The following is a 16,253-nucleotide window of genomic DNA, read 5'->3' as shown; positions in this document are numbered from 1 at the left end:
GTACTTCTAGCACGGGGCTTCCCCAGTGGCACTAGTGGTGAAGAATCCAGCAGCCAATGCAGAAGCAGGTTTGATCCCTGGGTTAGGAAGATCCTCTTGAGGATCAAGTGGCAACCCACTCCAATATTCTTGCCTGGAGAATTTATGGACAGAGAGCTTGGCAGGCTACAGTCCACAGGGTCCCAAAGAGTTGGACACAACTGAGTGACTGACCATGCACTTTCAGCATAGTAAAGGTAAAGAGACTTTATGTTTATCTATGTGTAATTAATTTTAAAAATGTTATAATTTGTGAACTGGAAAACATTCAGCTCATAAACAAATAAAAGATCCCCTTAATACTTTTACTCAAATTTTTTAAGTTTCAAAATGTCATTTCCCAAAGTGAGGACAGAGAAGTTAGACACATAAATACTCTGAGTTTAGAAGAGACCCTAGTAATTAATTTCACTTTTCTCATTTTACACATAAGGAAAGCAAGGCTCAGTAGCAACTTAAGAAACTGGTCCATCTGGGTCATGATTATTAGGACCTGGCCTGACCACCTTCCTACAGATAAAGTCAAATGCAATTCAAATTATTTAAATGTGTAATCAAGCTGCATGCAATTTTTACATAAATCTAAACATATTTTTACATGCATATACATTGCTGTTGTTGTTCAGTCGTTCTAAGTCATGTCTGACTCTTTGCAACCCCATACACTCTACACATTTTTTTTTAATGGATTGACCAACTTACTATGAATATGGATGTGATTCTTTATACCAAGTCTGTTGCTTGACCCAAAAGAAACCCAAAGACTGAAATCCAATGGAAATGATAATCTGAGACAAAACGGAGAAGAGAAGGGCTCCAGATATAAGACCTGAAGGTGGTCTTTGTGCCACAAGTTCCTTCCAGGCTGGATTTAAACTCACTACATTGAGAAGAAAGAGAGGAAAGGTTTGTATCTAAATTAATTTGTCATTATAAAATACATAATCAGATTCATTTAGGAACTTAGAAAAACTATTTTTCTCTAACAAATCTTTAACATGAAAAATCTCCAAAAACCAAGCCAGATGCCATACATGTTTAAGTAATCTGTAAAAGTGAACAATTTAAGCTTTTTTAAGAAATGGCTCAGGAGTACTTTTTACTCTACTAAAATTCAAAGGAAACACTAGTACAAGTAAAAAGCATACTAAATAGAAGCACATATCATCACCACCCTTATATGTTTAACTAAGAATTTATTTCTGAATCTTTAATTGTAAAGCTACAGTTAAAATAATACATATTTCTTCCTCTTAAGGAGACATTAACAAAGGTTTGGAACTATATAAACATAACAATAACATTAAAAAAAGACTTTGATCACTTATTAAGGTGGTGGCTGCCAAGTTTCTCCACCGTAATATTTCTATTTTTCTCTTTGCAATTAATAAGTAATTTGTAGAAAGATGCTAAGACTGTGTAAAAAATCCTGTTACTTATTGACTTCCATTCACTAGTTTCAGCATTCACTAAAGACTGTCAAATTCAGTGGTTCACAACCAAAGTAAGTATGACCCCTAGAGAACATTTCACAATGTCTGGAGATATTTTTGGATGTCACAAATGGGAGAGTGCTACTGGCATCGAGTGAGTAGAGGTCAGAGATACTGGTAAGCAACCTGAAACACAAAACAGTACCCCCACAACAAAAAATTATTCTAAAATGTCAATAAGACCAGGGTCTTTCCACTGTATAAGCCAATCATTCCTTCTATATTGTTAGTTAGCATTTTACTATAAGGAAGAGCTTTCCCTTCTCTCACAATTACTTATTTATTTCCAGTAATATGGACTTGTGAATTTTCATACCATTAAACAGATCATATCTCATTACCATCATTATTTATTTTGATGTTAACATCACCAATACTGAAACAAACCAACACCTTGTCTCCTTATATGATGTACTCAGGAGGACACAGCATCACTTCTTTGATATTCCTGCCAAGAATGCATAGCCTGAGTCTAATAAGAATACATCAGACAAACCCATATAACTGATTATCTTCTTTCAAAAATGTCAACATCAAGAAGTCCCCCCCCACCAAAAGGCTGAACGTAGTATTCTGAATTAAAGATGATAAAATAGATATGATAACTAAATGAAGTTTGTGAGCTTGGACTAGATCCTGGGCCAAGAGACTAGGGGGAAAAATGGGTATAAGGGTTATTTTTGGGACACATGACAAGACTTGAACACAGGTATGAATTAGGTAATACTGTATCAATGTTAAATTTCTCGGTATTTATAACTGTGTTTAGCTGGATAAGAGAATGAGTTTGGGGCAATATATACTAACGCATTCAGTGGCAAAAGGGCAGGATAATGTGAACATATTCTCAAATATTTCAGAAAAAAATGGAGAAAGAATAAAAAAAAAAATGTGGCAAAATATAAACAATCAGAAATAAAAGAACCTTACATAGAAAACAGAAAGATGTGCACTGTGTTATAATTGTTCATGTAAATTTACCAAAGTTTAATAAGCCACATCAGAATTTCCTATGCTTTAAAAACAGTAATAAAACAAAATACTTACTTGTAAATACTACTACCAAAATGATTGCCAGATCAATGAAGAGAAACTGGAAGTCTCCCAGGTTACTTAAGATCTACAGAAGGGATTTTTTTTTTAAATAGTTAGCGTTCAGGAACTATTCTTATAGTACCATTTTTATACTATTTTCCCCCTGATTTTATTAGCTTTTTCCTCCTTGGTTTTAATTTTTCTCCCCAATAATGACAACTTCAAAATAACACTTGGCCTGCTTAAAAATTAAACAAATTTGCTTTTAAATTAGTGAAACAGAAGATATTTACAATTTAATATATTAGTATAAAAGGTAGCTTCTAAAAATCCATTCAATAAAAACCTTTAAAAAGTTTTTTGGCAAAAAGAAAGCACAGACTTCTACCCATTCAACATTCTTGAAAACTAGTATCTTGAAGCTTTCTTAATATCCAACACCATCCCTCTTGATATTTTCCACATATGGTAAAAAGGGATAGTTTCACAAAGACTCCTTGGCATCTCACCAATGTTCACTCAGAGAAAAATCTAGTGAGATCACTTCAACCACAAAATCCATGGCATACCTAGGGACATCACTTGTTTACACAAGTCCTAAAAGTACAGCTGAAACATCTTCTCTCATTCTGGCCTTTTCTTATAAATGTATAGCAAAGTTAACTGCAATTCTAAAATATGTCACAGCTTGACATTTTGAAGAGTTCTGAAAAAAAAAATGTCCAATCTGTGCTAAAGGCAAAAAAAGAATATAGGTATCTTTTATTCACAAGGCTGAAGCCACAGCTGCTGGCCTTAAAGAAAATGTTGTTCCAGATTAACGAGATTTTCAATTTGCTACTCAAAATTCAGTAAACTATAGGAAAATTTATAGGTGCTAAGTTATTTAAGTTTCACAATTAATGAATATATTCAAACTGAAACATATATGCCCAATATTTTTAATTTAAATGTCTTAACACTAAGTACCATCTCTGTTGGCAATGTCAGTACTCACAGAATACAGCAGAGTAACACTGAAGTACTGTATAATGCTGTACAAAGCCATAAATTTAAACACACAGAAGGAAGTCATTAAAGCTGCACGGCCTTCCCTGTGAAAACAAATGTTGGCATGTGAATAGAAGTATTCTAAATGCCTCCTCCAAACCACAATTATATCTTGAGAGATAAATCAACATTCAAGTTACAACAATGCACTTTTTGCAAAAAAGAACTAAGCCAAAGCAGAACTAGAAGAAATGAGGAGTTAGCAATCAATCTGTTGCTAAAGCATTACAGATCAAGTACACTAACACACCATTAAAAGAAATTCATATTACTTTCTATGACCTTTTTTTCTGTATTAATAGAGCAAGATTTCTAATGTATACTACCTGATAAGGTTTGGCACACAGGAAATACTAGGAGTTTTGGAGGTAAAGGGAGATGCCACTGAAGCCTCGAGCTCTGATAAGGAAATGCCTCCATGTGCCCTCTTCAGAGCCTAATGGATTAAAGAAGAAAATTCTTTTGAGTCCTGGGTACTTGACTTAGCCAGAGAAAGAACTGTAAATCACAAAGTCTATACTTACACCACAATCATTTGCACCGTCACCGCACATCCCAACATAGTAACTAAGAAACAAAAATTATGTTAAGATTTTTATTAATTTCTTAAAATACACAACTTTTAATTTCAGATTTCCTCCAGTATGGTACTAGGAAGAGTTAACAAACTAAGATTCCCCTAGTGCTAACTAATGAATCATTTTCATTATAATGACCACAGGCATGTTACTCTGCAAATAGCACCAGCCTACAACTCAAATGACTTGGGTCACTGTTCTACTTCTATCACATGGACATCTCAATTGCCTAATCTTTAGCACAAAGGACTCAGACCAGCCTAGTCTTTAGTACTTACTTTTAAGGCTATCAGTAAAGATTTCTCCTTTGAAAACTTGAAAACATCATTACTTACTAAAACTGCAACATTACTTCTATCAAGCTGAGTAAATGAACTCTACCTCATGGATATCACCTAGAAGAGGAATGGTAGATAGGTACTTTAAATAAATAAGCACTTGTTGGTTGCTTAGTCACTAAGTCATGTCCAACTCTTCTGGGACCCCATGGACTATAGCCCACCAGGCTCCTCTGTCCATGGAATTGTCCAAGCAAGAATACTAGAGTGGGTTGCCATTTCCTCCTCCAGGGGATCTTCCCGACCCAGGGAGAGAACCTCGGTCTTCTGCTTTGGAGGCAGATTCTTTACCACTGAGCCACCAGGAAGTCTCTTTTAAAGAGGTTTACCTGTCTTAGAGTTGACACATTTATATACATGAAATATTAGTTACTTTTCTAGTTTTGAAAACAAAACTACAATTCATAAATATTAAAAAACAAAAACAGGAAAATCCCTGGAAGTTCTGTGATTAGGTTTCAGAGCTTCCACTGCAGGGAACACGGGTTGGATCCCCAGTCGGGGAACTAAGATCTTGCATGCCGTGCAGTGTGGCCAACAAAACAGAACAAAAACAAGACCCACCAATACTTACTCTACATTTTGCAATGCTTCTATTAACTGGGTCTTCTGATCAGGTGCCATACGAGCAAACACAGTGCCATGCAGCATCAACTGGAAAAAACATGAATTTCTTTAACATACTGTTTGCCATATATTCATATGAAAACATACATACCCAAATCACTAACCTTAGGAACAAGGTCTTGAAAATGCTCCAGAATCACTGAAAATGATTTTCCATTCATTGCAAAGTGATAACGAGTCACCTGAAGATCCTCTAAGTTATCATGGACCAATTTAATTGGAATAGCCTGTGTATAAGATATCCAGAACAGTATTTAGGCAGCCAGATCAAGTAAAAGAATCCTATTTTGAATATATTTGACCCAAAACTAAATTTTTGCATTTGATGTTTTATATAAAATGCTGTGTTAAACATTTATTGAATGTTAAAGAAAATTCAATTTTAAGATAATCCATCTATATTGTTTATTGTTTATTTAAAGAATAACACTTAAGGAAGTCTAAATATCAGCTTCAATTTGAAATGATCCATGAGCCAAATATTATGGACCATCTGCACCATTTACTACTACTTTTAAAATAAAATAAATACTTGAGATTCTTATAGTATAAAACTGTGCTTCTCAACTTTGGCTAAAAACATCAAAACTTAAACACTGAGATACTCCATCTGGCCCCATTCTAGTGAATCCAAGTCTCTGAGGAGAGGGCTCAGGCTTCTGTTTTTGTTAATTTTTTGTTTTGTTGAGTTTTAATGTGCCACTTTTTATTATTTCAGAATAAATTAAAACAAGCTAGCTTCAAAAAAGAAAACTCTACTTGACATTACCTCCGGGTCAATTGCTGATGAATCATTACTCTGTGTTATGGTGTCTGCATAATGCCAATTTATCTTGGCAACTTTCCCATCCTTTGGAGGTAATGCTTCAGCAATAATAACTTTATCCTGAGGTAGTATCATTCCACAGTCTCTGGCTACAGAGACGGCAGTCAACATGTTGTCACCTAATTTTCAAAACATTGAAAATACATTAACGTTAAAATGAAAATATAAATGTATTAAACAACAAGTATTTACTGAGAATCTACTACAGTCCCTATAAGTGGGCTGGGCAAAATGAAGTTAATGTATAGTCCTTACTCTTGGAATTTAAAAGTTATCTTGGAGTTAAAAGTTAATCAGGACATACATATATCAAAGGAAGCCTCAAATCAAAAGAAGATAGATACTAAATAGTCAGAACATTCTCACCCACAACTGTTAAAGTCAAATACATTCTCAACCTTTGTGAGTCATGCACTAGGGGTACCCATTCAGTGCTTGGCACAGTGCTCAATAAATATTGTTGAAATAACCAAGGAGTGACTGGTAATCTATACAAGAATATGAGCACGACATAAAGAAAAAAGTGAATTACAAAGGCAAGATTACACACACACATACACACACAAAAACAACAAAAACAAAAAAAAGCAAAGTAACAAGTATACAATCTTTATAAAACATAAAGAGAAGCAAGACAGACAACTTCTCAGTCATGAGAGGAAAGTATTAAAGACACTGGTAAAGATAAGATCAAGGGGGAAAATACAAATGTACAGGAGAAGCAGGCAAAGGTTTGGGGAGCCCACTGCTACCAGAACAGAGGTACTATTGTGTCCTCTTCCCTTAATCCCACCCACTGTTTCCAAGCATGTCTTCCTGTGACCTGACAGATCCTCTTGGGACACACCATATTCTGTCATGGCAAGACAACAAGGACAAGCGATACAGACAGAGAGAGCTTTGAAGCAAAGTCACTAGAACCAAGAATTGCTGGGACGCTAATAAATTTGGTTACTTAAGCTATCTGGTATCAGATGGACCTCAGAGTTTCTAAACATAAAAACATACACAAATCTTCTCTATAAGTCTCTTACTGAACACATAAACTTATAAAGTGAATGCCTTAAATCTGATTCTTTGCTAAGAAAGAAAACTTCAGAGCTGCCACAATTTCATACAGCTAAGAAATGGTAATTATCTAATATTATCAACAGTGTTAACACCAAGAGAATCCTTTGAATGCAGTAGTCAAGAAAGAAACCAAAAAATGGCTCTTTTCACTATTACACATTCAAACAATAATACATGTACTATTCTATATATAAAAATATAATTCTAACCAATCATTTCCCATGTATCTGGTGGCACAGTTCTAAAAATTATAGACAATCCCAAAATAAGTCAATCATATTCTTAATCCTCAAAAATCTTATATTCTAGTAGAGAAAACAAATCTACAAATAACTAACACAAGCAAAGGAAAATAACTGCTATAAGAAACATGATTAAAGAGAGATAACAAAAAAGAGCACAGCTAAATATTTATAGTATGTCCTTCACTAGTTTATTATACTTATTATAAACACATCTAAAGGATTTCCAAAGTGTATTGTGAAGTTGTCCTCTATCTTAGAAAAGTATTCAGAGCTGAAACAGGGCAACATAGGATGAAGCTACTCTATGATAAATCTAATTACTTGACTTATAAGATAATAATGCAGTATTAGATGGAATTATGTAGTAGCAAGGAGGCTTTTATAATGCACTGATCATTCCTTAATATTGGATAACGTGAACTCTAAGTATCACACTCAATTTTTTTGTGTGTCCTTTTATAAAGTCTAACCTGTGACCATGACAGTGCGAATGTTGGCTTTATGCAAATCTTGAAGTACTGCAGGGGTTTCTCGCTTTAATTTGTTCTGCATTATTATTAATCCCATAAAATCCATGTTGTTCTCAATGGCATCTCTGCAGAAAAAGAAATTTTAACGTAATGATTTAGTCAAGAGAACAAGCATTTGTTCACTTTGTTGACAATGCAATTTAAAATAGCCATCACTTATAAATTAAAAACATTTTATATGCTGAATAAATGTATAAGTTTGTGAGTTCAACCTCAAAAAATTTAAATCTGAAAAAGTAATTCCCAAGAAATACATTCTGAAATTAAATTTTGCCCTTTGAAACATGGGTATATAAAGATTCTTAGGAAATGTGTATCTTTGTAATAAGACACAGAACTCTTCCAGTACTAAGGAATATTCATCTTGTATCCTACCTACAAAATGAATGAACATAAAATATATCTATTCCTTACTGTCCTCCCACACAACATACCTTAATTTAAATGTTAAGAGAAAAGGAAAAAACTGTACCACAGGCACATTCAACAGTTATACTGAATTCACTATCAAGTCTTTGGGGAATTTTATAAAACTCTTGATCAAAATCTTAATCTTGGAAGTACGATGCAAAAACTATTAGCAGTCCAACAATGAGATCTATTCAGAACCCAGAGATGGGTCTTCTACAATGTTAATTTTCAGTAGTTATCAAGATGCTGTTCCTTCAAAGAGGTGATTATCTACTATGCACCAAGTACTACACAAGTCACTGGAAAGTCAAAGATGAAAAGCCATGATCTCTACTCTCAACTTCCCTGTAGCTCACACAGTAAAGAATCCTCCTGCAATGTAGACCTGGGTTCAATCCCTGGGTTGGGAGGATCCTCTAGAGAAGGCAATGACAACCCACTCCAGTATTCTTGCTTGGAGAATCCCCTGGACAAAGGAGCCTGGCAGGCTACAGTCCATGGGGTCACAAGGAGACAGACAGAACTGAGTGACTAACACTATTACTCTTCCTCCTCTCAAGACCCTTTTGTGGGGAAACAGACATGCAAGCAAAGAGATCACACAAAAATAATATGTGCTTCAGTACTCTAATGGAGAAGTCTGTTCAGCGATAGCAGCATTCTTAAACTAAACCTATCGAAATCCTATTACAGAAATACTCTCTTCAATGGAGAAAGCAGGGCTTGAAATTAGGGACCAAAATTTCAGACTTGGATTAACCAAGTGATTTTTCTACACAAAATTAAACTATAAGGGTGCTTAAGTAAACAGCAACTAAGTCTAAACACCTTTAAAATTATATAATTTATACAATGGGTGGTAAAGATATTAGAGAATAATTAGAAAACTTTATACAAATGATACTGCTGGAGGTAACAGGAGAAATAAGTCTTGAAACTTGAAAATGCATTTCAAAGCACAAAGCTGTGCCAATGTGAAACTACTGGGTCAAAGCTCTGTAACCATTTTCCGGTACTGGTTTCTGCCTGCAGTCGGTTTCCCAACTCTTCTATGAATGATACCAGTCATAGAAATCTTGCCCTCTAATTAATGAAGAGTACAATAATCAATTCAAGATACACAGGTTCAAGCTATAAGAAAAATGCCAAAACCTGTTCCCACAGGTAGAATGGAAACACAGAGAAGATCTTGATTGAAAGATGAGGAAGGGAAGCAGAGAGAGAGAAGAGTTGATAGGGAGGGTAGGGTATCCTGGGCAGATGGAATAGTTGGTCCAAGGCTGGAAGGTTGTCTGAAAGACAGGCTCAAGAACTAGAGGCAACTCAATTCTCAGTCTTTAAGGTCTGGGAGGAGGAGTGGCAAAAGGCAAAGCTATAAAGAAAGGCAACTCTAATGTACCCTTCGTAGGAATTAGGATACAGTATTTTACATGTGTGGCTCCTAATCACAAATATGCCTCAAACCATTTGATTACTGCTGCTTTTGTCATGCCCCTTCTTAGGCCAAATCCCCCCCAATATTCTGTTTTAATGGGTAGAATTCCTAAAGTTGCTTTTCCTTTCAGTTATTATTTAGCTATCCACTCTACTCCCTTAATTTTCATCCAGAAAAATGGAATTGCACTATAAACACTGCACTTCGCTTTTCATTTAATGAGCTCAGAATAATTAAAAGAAGTATTAATGCTTCATAATTTAACCATTATCATATTTATGATATTTACACTATTTTAACTTGAATCTTATCTAACATAGACATATTTCTTTCGGCTGAATTCCTTGGACTGTACATGCTGGGTCAAACTGCATAAGTAAATTTAGATTTTAATAGGTATTATGCAAGTTCTTTATGAATTTACAATAGTTCAGCAGCAGTATTTTTGTTAAAATTTTCTCAAGCCTTTGCTAACACTTGATATCATCAATCTTTTGAATTTTGTAAACTTTAAGAAAAAACTCTGGTTGTGGTTTAATTCTGTAGTTCCCCCAAAACTGAAGTGTCTCATCATTTTCATGTGTTCAGTGGCCACTTATATGCCCTTTTCTGATAATTATCTGAATCATTTACCCTTTTTTAAAAATTAAGTATGTGTTTCGTTGTTTCTTTCCTGATTTATATTCTTGATCAAGAACTCCTCTGAAAGGTGATGGGGAGCCATTTATTATAAGAATTCCAGGTAGAAGACTGATATTAGATTTGAATATTAAAGACCTCTCGGTGGACAGAGTGTGGTACACAGATTAGACAAAAGAAAAAGTGGAGAAAAGAGCTAAGTCCCTGAATTAGAGACAATGACAGTGGGGATGTGAAAAGAAAAGTCTATTTGATAGGCAGAATTAGCAGGAGAGCCAATAAATCTTTCCTTCTGCTTTGAAATGCTAGGTACAGCATGAAATATTCCTAACCAAAAGTGTTATTTTCAAAAGATCAGACTAGATCAGTTTTACTCTAACAGGACAATCCTTGAATGTGAAACACAGCTGTAACTGGAGGTAAATGTGATGTTGGTAATGGCCATCTGACCTTTGGCGGTGAGGGTGGAAGGTGTATTTATTGTGACTCATGATACTCTGGTCAAATGAGCACTTGGTTTCAACTACTAGGCAAAAGCAAGTACGGGTGACCCTTGAATAACATGAGTTTGAACTGTGTGGGTCCACTTACACATGGATTTTTTTTCAATAAATACTATTAGTACAAGATCCACAGTTGAATCTGCATGGCAGGTCCAGGACCCAATCCCCTATAGATACCAAGGAATAACTGTAGATCATTGGAAAATAAACTTCTGTAGAAGTATGTTTACCAAAAACATAATTATATTCCTCGAACATGCCCAACACATAGCAGGCACTCAATAAACATTTAAAAAGTAAATTAAAAATAGTTCCAGGGAGTTATACTTTTATCTCAATTGCCTAAAACATTGAATTATGCTATATATTTGCACATATCCAATAATCATTTACTTAATAAATAATAAATTGAATATAAATGATTGCACAAGACTTTCATAAACATAAATGATGCCTTACTGGAAAAACTGTAGGCAAAACCATTCATCAACGTTTACCTGCCAACATTCTGCACTTTGTGCCATGTCAGTTTTGACTCCAATTTTCTGTGTGCAAGAGCAATCACACGGAAGCCCTGTTTGGTATAATCTTCCAAAACTTTTTCAAAATCAACAGGAACTTTTAAAAAAGAGAAAATGGAGGTCATTGTTAGAACTGTGATTACCAGCTTACACAAATATCAGAATTTCACTCAAAGCCTTGTGCTTCCTTACCTGTTTCAGGCTTACAAAGACCAGCAATGACTTCTGGTGCCCCTTTCATGTAGGCATCCATCTTTCTGTCCCCGAGCACCCTGGCCACCACACACATTCGTTGCAAAGCAGAGGAGAATGGGAACTGGCGAACAATTCCTATCTCATAAACAGCCTACGGAATTTCAAAAGATGCACAAACCATTCATTATTTTTCAAAGAATTAAAATAGATATACCAGTATATTGACTATACCTCAATTAAAAAAAATTTTTTTTAAGATATACTTAGGTAATGAGTAAACATTCTTCACTTACTGGAAGTTCAAACAGCTCCTAAAAAAAAAAACAAGACAAAAAGAATAAAGTAAAAGTACAGATTAAGTCAATTAACACACTCAAGTGAAAAAAAAATTTAACTGCGTATCCTCAAAAAATTATTTGGAAAACAACACAGAATTTTTAATATTTCAAAGTCAGGTTTTAAGATTGCTTCTCTACTAGCTCCCATTTCTTAAAAAAGAAAAGTTTATTCTTGAGTATTTTAAAACACTCTGCTATTCTAGGAATATTAACGTATTAAGTTCTTAAATGAACTAAGAGGTATATATTCAAAAACTAACCTAAAAATAAAGGCTTCCACGTATTCTTTTTATTAAATCCTAGGAATACAGATGCAAACTAAAAGTCTTAACCACCATGTATCTAAATCACAAGGCTCTAAGCTGTTTGGTAAGTAGGAATGCAAGAACAGCACTGAGAATTAAATCTCAATGTTTTACATGGAATGCCTCCAACACGCCAGGCGTAGTTTCTGATAAATGCAGTAAAGATATTCATATCTGCATTAGAGTTTTAAAAAGGACATGTGATTCCATCTTCCAGCAGTATTGTAAAACGAGGAGAAAATGTGAGCACCGGAAGTATTATCAAGCAGTTCCATACCATTTCTTGGCTTCCTGCAGTTGCAGATTCAGGAAGCAGCTGTTTTGGAGGACGAACCACAGTTGGCATAATTCGATTATGAAGTGCTGTTTCCTCTTCAGTTGCTTCTTCCAGAATCTGAAAGGAAAACAATCAACACATTGATTCATGAAACTCATAAATTCAACTCACTGGTTCCATTTTAAAATAAAACATTATGGCTATCTTCAGTTAAGGTTTTTTGGGTTTTTTTTTTTTTTAAGTAAAACAAAATATAAATAAAGCTAGTTTTAAAGTCCTAGTAACCTGTGGGAGAGGGGAGGCAGAGGTTAGTAAAGAAATAGAGAAAAACTTCTAATATTGTTCCTATAACCAATTAAGTCTAGAGACTAGTTCTGTAAAATACAGAAGATCCCTGCAGTTTCAAAACTTTTTAGTCTATCATCCAGAGATTCCTTGCTAACAGAAGAGGATTCAATATATGCAGAGCTCAGATATGTTTAGTAGAACCACTGGGTCAGGACCTCACTGAGGTAGGAATCATAAATTTAGATTTCCAGCTTGTTGTTATTGTTTAGTCACTAAGTCATGTCCAACTCTTTTGCAACCTGATGGACTGTAGGCCCGCCAGGCTCCTGTCATGGGATTTCCCAGGCAAGAATACAGGAGTGGGTTGCCATTTCCTTCTCCAGGGGACCTTCCTGACCCAGAGATTGAACCTGCGTCTCCTGCATTGGCAGGTGGGTTCTTTATCACTGAGCCACCAGGGAAGCCCAGTTTTCCCAGTCTGAACACATCTAATTAAAGCACAATTATCCTAGCTCCTTGAAATTTAATATTAAACTATTTTTGGTGGAAAATTCAATAAAAAAACATATATTGCATACACATATATGAATAAGAAACTAATTTCACTCTGTAAGTGAAGGAATCATGAGTGGGAAAATGATGGGGAAGAGAGCTATGCTGAATTAGCCAATTTTACACAATTCTTAAGAAACATTTTAACACCTCTGAAATTATGCATCTTACATGGTATTAATCACTTTAAATAACAGCAGTGCCTAGTTATGTAAAAACATTCCATAGATACTCTGTGGTAAGATCAGCTATCAAAGCATCTCAGAGTCAAAAAAGCATGCTATTTACTATACAAACTGACTTACTAAGCCCACTTTTTAAGGGTCACATACAGAGCAATAAATCTACCAAAATCAGCTGGAGAAAAGCTTTAGAAAACATCAAGATGAATCAACTATACTTTGTTTTACTCTTTATAAAAGAAGTGGGCCTCTTTTAAGGAATTAAAGTTGATGAGTATTTACTGTGGGCTTTCAGAAGATGGCAGAGAACTTTGTCACTCATCCCCCCTACCCCCACCTGTCAAAATATTAACCAAACACACAGGAAAAGAAATAACACTGTAAAAGTAAACAGAGTAGAACTGAAATACAATGATGGACACAGCAATAAGGAAACAGTAGCCCAGGATAAACATAAAGGACATAGAGGAGAGGTGGGATCAAACTTATTAGTCAGAATAGCTTATCAAAGCAAAAGAAAAAAAAAAGTCACAGAGGTCATACCTATAGAGAGATAAACTACATCCCTGAGAGGAGGAAGGGCTGCTAAAATGAGGGGCAGTATTCCAGGGTACTGCTTGTGCAAGCACTGTGGGAGAGAGTGGGAAAGCAACCAAAAGACTACTACTTCTCTCCTGAACTCAAGGCCTGCTGATGGGGCCCCAATACAACAGGCTCCCCCAGGCAGCCTTCCCATTCAGGGAAGACCCTTCCCAGGAAACCAACATACCAACATACTTCTCAGGACCAACATACACATGGAAAAGGATAAAAACCTTGCTGCAGCACCTACCCAGAGCATCAAATCAAACCTTCACTCTCAAATATGAAAGTAGGATGAAGAAATATACTGAAAATCAACAAGAAGATGTCCATGACACCTCAATTTTTTTAAAAAGTATAAAGGAGAAGATTAAGTATAGGAAGGGGGAAAAAACTGAACCTAGAGAATATGAAAAATTCAGAAGCAAGAAGGAACTTTAAATACAAACTAATACCTGTAAAACAAGAACTGGATGCTGGAAAATACTAACAACCAGAGCAAGCACTCAGAAATTAAAATAATCAATGACAAAACAAAGAAGTGAACAAACAGAAACCTCTGTGAGCATGTGTGTGTAGACATGTGTGTGTTGAGAAAGAGAGAGAAAGGACACAGGAAGTAGAATGTGGGGACTGAAGACACATGACCACTCTATACTTTTTCCCTATGGCCAACAAACTGAGTCACTTAGATCACCTTACTGCTTAGACCTACTGCCTCAAGATACTGATCCCGCGTTCTCCTGTAAACATAAAATAGGGCCCTGAGCAGGTCCTCTATTAAAGGTCTTCCTCTATTAAAGGTTGTTTGAATGAGTCAATTAAACTAAAACAGAATTTCTACACAACTGTAAATATCTCTCCGGTGACACACCTTTAGAAATTACATAGTTCCTTATATGAGACAGACCAAAATCAAAACAAATTAAAGAAATAATTCTTCTGCAAGTTAATTTTTACTATTTTCCTGAAGTTAACTGTACTTTAAAACACTGAACTTACCCATCCGATGGCTTCAAACATTTTCAAATCAAGTGGATCTCCAGAAAGCACTCCTTCAATTTTTGTAAGTGAATGACAAGTAGCCATACAAGCAACAAACTGAGACTTTACCAACATCTCACTGCAAACCTTTTCTTCTGGCAAAAGAAAACTATACAGAAAATGCACTGAATTAGATTCATAAACCCCAAGACTGAAGAGAGTAGTTTAACAGAACTTTTCAGGTTTTATTATTTTAAAAGTAGAAATAAAATGTTTGCATTTATGTACATATTGCATGTATTCATTTCATTATAGATTTTGACATTCAAAAACATTTTCTTCCATGAAAATTATTATACATGAGTAAAATATAGTATTATCTTAGATTCTAAATAACTAGACCAGACATACCAGTACAGAAAATACTACATACTAAATAATAATTAAAACTCTTGCTTATGGACAAATGGGAAATTAGAACACACAAAAACTCTTTTGCAAAAACATAAAATGACTGTGTAACACACTACCTTTCAAATATAAAACTGAGCTTGTAAGAAAGAAAGGTAAAATTTTAAGTGCCAAAAACAGCGAAAGGACAACCAAAAGGGTGTGACCTTAAACAGATGCTGTGACTACGGGGGAGAAGGAAGAAGGGAGGGGAGCCTTAAGTACCCTTAAGGCCTTGGGTTTTAATAACCACACAAGAACAAGAGACAAAGCCCTGGCCACATACAAAGTAGGAAGTTGGAACTGAGGGAATCCCTCTCACCAAGACGCTCTTGAAGAACTACAACCTTGGAAAAAGAAAAGATTCACCCATAGATTCAAATACGTAAGAATAAGCTTATCTCTTTCCCCTCACCCAAAGTTCAAGAAAATAATTAATATTTATGTAATATTTACTATGTACTGGGCACTATTCAAAGAACTTTAAATCTATTTGCCTCATCTCATCCTATACCACAGAAAGGTGTTTATTATCACCATTTTATAGATGAGGAAACTGAAGCAGAAGGGTTTAAGCCACTTGCCAAGCCACAGCACACAGGTGGCAAAGCAAGGGTTCAAACACAAGAGGTCTGGTGTCAGGGCCTGAACTCTAAACCATTAAGCTGCTCAGGATGGGATCTGGGTTTGAATATATATGCTACTGTCCAGTCCAGAAATCCCCAAGTTATAAAAGTAACATTAACGTTTGCCTGGTAC

At 35.3% G+C, this 16,253-nt stretch overlaps 1 protein-coding gene across 10 annotated transcripts in view; it reads right to left on the bottom strand.

Moving 5' to 3' along the window:
- ATP13A3 (ATPase 13A3) overlaps positions 1 to 16,253 on the bottom strand; it is an 80,742-nt gene that overhangs the window by 23,587 nt on the left and 40,902 nt on the right. For 7 of the 10 annotated variants that reach the window (XM_055568658.1, XM_055568659.1, XM_055568656.1 and 4 more), the window contains 14 exons: positions 15,063 to 15,213; positions 12,457 to 12,573; positions 11,830 to 11,847; positions 11,534 to 11,687; positions 11,318 to 11,438; positions 7,773 to 7,897; positions 5,930 to 6,105; positions 5,265 to 5,387; positions 5,108 to 5,187; positions 4,142 to 4,184; positions 3,944 to 4,053; positions 3,565 to 3,661; positions 2,580 to 2,652; positions 742 to 919 (listed from right to left, as the gene is read on the bottom strand). In XM_055568658.1, coding sequence (XP_055424633.1) covers positions 742 to 919; positions 2,580 to 2,652; positions 3,565 to 3,661; positions 3,944 to 4,053; positions 4,142 to 4,184; positions 5,108 to 5,187; positions 5,265 to 5,387; positions 5,930 to 6,105; positions 7,773 to 7,897; positions 11,318 to 11,438; positions 11,534 to 11,687; positions 11,830 to 11,847; positions 12,457 to 12,573; positions 15,063 to 15,213 — 1,566 coding nt within the window. Of the gene's footprint in view, positions 1 to 741; positions 920 to 1,402; positions 1,981 to 2,579; positions 2,653 to 3,564; positions 3,662 to 3,943; positions 4,054 to 4,141; positions 4,185 to 5,107; positions 5,188 to 5,264; positions 5,388 to 5,929; positions 6,106 to 7,772; positions 7,898 to 11,317; positions 11,439 to 11,533; positions 11,688 to 11,829; positions 11,848 to 12,456; positions 12,574 to 15,062; positions 15,214 to 16,253 lie in introns of those variants that run through there. The other 3 variants (XM_055568663.1, XM_055568664.1, XM_055568662.1) reach the window with 3 other exon arrangements.

Source organism: Bubalus kerabau, chromosome 2 (genome assembly GCF_029407905.1).
Source record: "Bubalus kerabau isolate K-KA32 ecotype Philippines breed swamp buffalo chromosome 2, PCC_UOA_SB_1v2, whole genome shotgun sequence".
Classification (NCBI taxonomy): Eukaryota; Metazoa; Chordata; class Mammalia; order Artiodactyla; family Bovidae; genus Bubalus; species Bubalus kerabau.
The sequence above is the reverse complement of the archived record's forward strand: the minus strand, read 5'-3'. Positions and strand labels throughout refer to the sequence as shown.